The sequence below is a fragment of the Nematolebias whitei genome, chromosome 12 (assembly GCF_014905685.2).
Source record: "Nematolebias whitei isolate Nwh7 chromosome 12, NemWhi1, whole genome shotgun sequence".
Lineage (NCBI taxonomy): Eukaryota > Metazoa > Chordata > Actinopteri > Cyprinodontiformes > Rivulidae > Nematolebias > Nematolebias whitei.
Genome location: NC_056509.1, coordinates 45,725,819 through 45,729,344, shown reverse-complemented (window position 1 = coordinate 45,729,344; position 3,526 = coordinate 45,725,819). Strand labels below are relative to the sequence as shown.

At 40.5% G+C, this 3,526-nt stretch overlaps 1 protein-coding gene across 1 annotated transcript in view; it reads left to right on the top strand.

Moving 5' to 3' along the window:
- Positions 1 to 52: 52 nt before the first annotated feature.
- gtf3c2 (general transcription factor IIIC, polypeptide 2, beta) overlaps positions 53 to 3,526 on the top strand; it is a 33,687-nt gene continuing 30,213 nt past the window's right edge. Inside the window, exons 1-4 of the mRNA XM_037685663.1 lie at positions 53 to 343; positions 887 to 986; positions 2,159 to 2,651; positions 3,063 to 3,187. Coding sequence (XP_037541591.1) covers positions 962 to 986; positions 2,159 to 2,651; positions 3,063 to 3,187 — 643 coding nt within the window. The 5' untranslated portion in view covers positions 53 to 343; positions 887 to 961. The remainder of the gene's footprint in view (positions 344 to 886; positions 987 to 2,158; positions 2,652 to 3,062; positions 3,188 to 3,526) is intronic.

Below are 3,526 nucleotides of genomic sequence, written 5' to 3'. Positions count from 1 at the left end.
GGGGCGGTGTGTTGTAATGTCACCCTGTGCCGGTAGGGGGCGGTGTGGACGGCGCTTCGACTGTAAAACATGGCGGTCTGATGGCAGTGTACTGTATGTTTTTCTCATCATTGTCAGCGACAACAACACAGCACGTGTTTGAAGCTTTTCTTGATAGATAAAATATAACGATTCGTTTTTATTATGCGAAATTTGGCTCTACGAGTCTAGAGGTCATCTACTGCCGTGTTCAGGCCAGCTGTGTTCGGGGTTCGATCCCGTGTGGCTGGAGTCTTGTGGTTCGTGTTAGGAACGATCTACTCCAGGCTTCACCACCGGGGAGGAAGTCTCAAGTCGGTGCAGGGTGAGGTTTTGATATTGATCATGTTCATATAATCATTAAATTAAGATTTATTACAGTAACAGAAGCGCTACATCATATTACCAATGTAGCCAGTTAGCTTAGCCGTGTGTGTTAGCCAAATAGCTTGGCTAAAGACGCTTGCTAGAAAACAACAAACCGCATCTTTAACTTTAATAAACTTGCAGCTTTCTTTTATTTTATACTTTAAAGTATGCCGAAAAGATGAGTAATATTAAAATATGCGTTGAAAGAATTCTCATATATGTGTGACGCGTGTAAACGTGAAAATTGCGGAAACGGTTTAAAACTGTTCTTTTTTGAATGAGGTTTGGCGTGTCCGTGTGTGACAGCAGGATATTGACGTGAATTTTTCTGTAGTGTAGCAAACTAAGAATGAAACTGACCAAATGATTAAATATTAAAGTATGTATACGATCAAATTGATACTTTTTTATTTTTAGTTTATGTGTACATTTATGAAAAGTGGTCCTTTAAACATGTAATAATGGATGAAGTCCTGACTTTCTCTTCCTGTCTCCGCAGGTCGTAAGAGTTCACTTGCATCATACATGACAAAGCATATTACAAGACAAGCTTAACAACAATAACTCAAAGCATATGGATTCCACTGGCTGTGGAGAAGGTTTGTAAAAACATAAACACTATTTAATTTCTCATTAGTCCTTATATATTATAGGTATAAATTAGGGTTTCCTTACAACAATGAAAGATATGAAAAAGTATGGACGTTACTTTCAGTATAAAATACATGCACCCATTTTCTTTGCCTGCTTCTCCTTTCTGAGGAGCTGGCACATATCTCCAGCAGTCACTGCAACAGGTGGGGGACACCCTGGACAGGTCTCCAGTCCATCACAGGGACACATGGAGACATATGAGATAAACAGCCATTCACTCCCTCACTCACACCTAGGAACAATTAGAGTTACCAATCAGCCTAACATGCATGTTTTTGGTCTGTGGGAAGAAACTGGAGTATATGGAGAAATCCCACGCATGCATGAGGAGAACCTGCAAACTCCACCCAGAAAGGCCCCTGGCCAGGATTTGATCTAGCAACCTTCTTGCTGAGAGGCAGCAGCTCTACCAACTGTGCCATCATAGCCGCTGTTGGGGGAAAAAAACAAAACATTACATTTCAATCGGAGCCTGTATCAATCTAGACCAACTAGTCAATATGAGATATTTTCAAGTGGGTTTTTTTGCCACTCTTCCATAAAACTTCAACTGGTGAAGAACTCTGGAAGCACAGTCTCTCCCATCTCACCTTCTGACGCTTGTAACGCCTTCAGAGAGGTCACAGCTGTCTTGTCTCACTTTTCTGAGAGTGAGAATATTGTTTAGAATACTTTATTCAATATAAATTTTAATTTTCATGTTATTTTTGGTCAAAGCTACAAAAAGCCGGTACAGAGGAACCAAAGATTCACTAGTGGCCCCAGAACCACAGGATCCGTCTCATCTAGTCTACTCTTTTCATAATGTTTAGAACACAGCAGTTATAAAACCATAACCACAAAGTGCATTTACAGCAGGTATTAACTGTAAATTTACAACAACAAAAATTATCTGGACATTGAAAGTAATAACCCACAAAATGGACCAAAATTCAAGAAACTTGAGTCAAGGAAGGCCTGGATTTGTAAAATGAAAACCAAGCATGGACTTTTTTGGTTTTTAGTGTAAGAACCCTTCCTGAAATTAATGAATGCAGATTCAATAAAAGTTGCATATTAAGCTTCTTTTTTTTTTTTTACACACATCTTAGTGAAATAATACTGCCTCTCCTCGCAGGACAAGAGGAGCCGTCTGAACAACCTCTGTATTCATCAATCAGCTCTAAAGGCCGACAACGGAAGAAAAATCTCAAGTATTTAGATTATGAAACGGACGATACAGCTATTTGTGAAAGTATACTGCAGAAATCACCGAAAAACAAGTCCGAAAAGGAAGACGCAGTTCCTCAAAAGAGCTCAAGAAGAGGACGAAAACCCAAGGCTGCCGTAAAGCAGACGGGAGACGGGGATAAAGAATCAAAAGACAAAATACTGGTACCTCCAGATTCTGTTAGTAAAACTGTAGAAGTACCGGTAACGCCGAAAAAAAGAGGGCGGAAGAAAAAAGTACCTGTCGTCCCTGATGGAGAACTTCCAGTTGAAGAATGTGGAGGTGGTGGGGCTGAAAATTCTGTCAACCAAGAAAACGGGACTCCAAAACCACAATGTGAGAAGGAACCAGAGGAGGAGGCTGAATCAGGCCGCCATCGCAGGAGAGGGGCTGCTAAACTGTAAGTTACATGATGTTATTCTTTGAGCTGCTTATTTCTGCAGGGGTCACCACAGCAGGCAAATTCACATGAAATAATCAGGATTTGTTTTACACCAGCTGTCCTTCCTGCCACAGCCTGGGCTTGAACCTGCAACCTCAGGATTGCAATACTGTGGCACTGACCACTGAGCTACTGCAAGACAGCAACTTTAGTGATGTTTATTGTTTCTCTTAGTCATTTTCATTCACAACTGAACTAAGAATGAAAAAGTAATTAGTTTTGGTAGAAACTACTCCAAAAGTGTCCACATTCATGTAGAAACGTAGATGTATGTCAGTACAGACTTTCAGTAATGGTCAGTGACCTCATGCTTTAATCTACAGTTGTCATTTTTGAATGAGAATCTAACTTGTAAACAAAATCTTCCAGCGCGCTGAAGTACCTTCAACTTTTGGCAAAGGACTTGCTCTCTCATCCCAGTGAAGAGGCGGCCTCCAAGCCACACGCCAACAACGAAGACGTCTCGGAACATAATGGTCCCCAAAAAAGAAGAGGTACAGTACTCTGAAAGTTCTGCCATCCTCCTCAAATCAGGATTTTTTGCTTAAGGTTACACAATATTTTTTTAACTAATTAGATTTAGATTTATTGTCATATGTAGATCAACACGAGGTCAACAATGTAATGAAATGTTCAGGACGAGAAGAACCGTCTCGACTCGCCATAAAAACAAACAAACCCACAGCATGCAACAAAAATACAAAAACAAGGGATCAAAGGTGACAAAAAAAAACATCTACAGTAGTATGGTCCTATTAGCAGAGTGGTACCGTTAGCAGTGTGGTTCTGTTAGCAGCATGGTCCTATTAGCAACATGGTACTGTTAGCAGCAT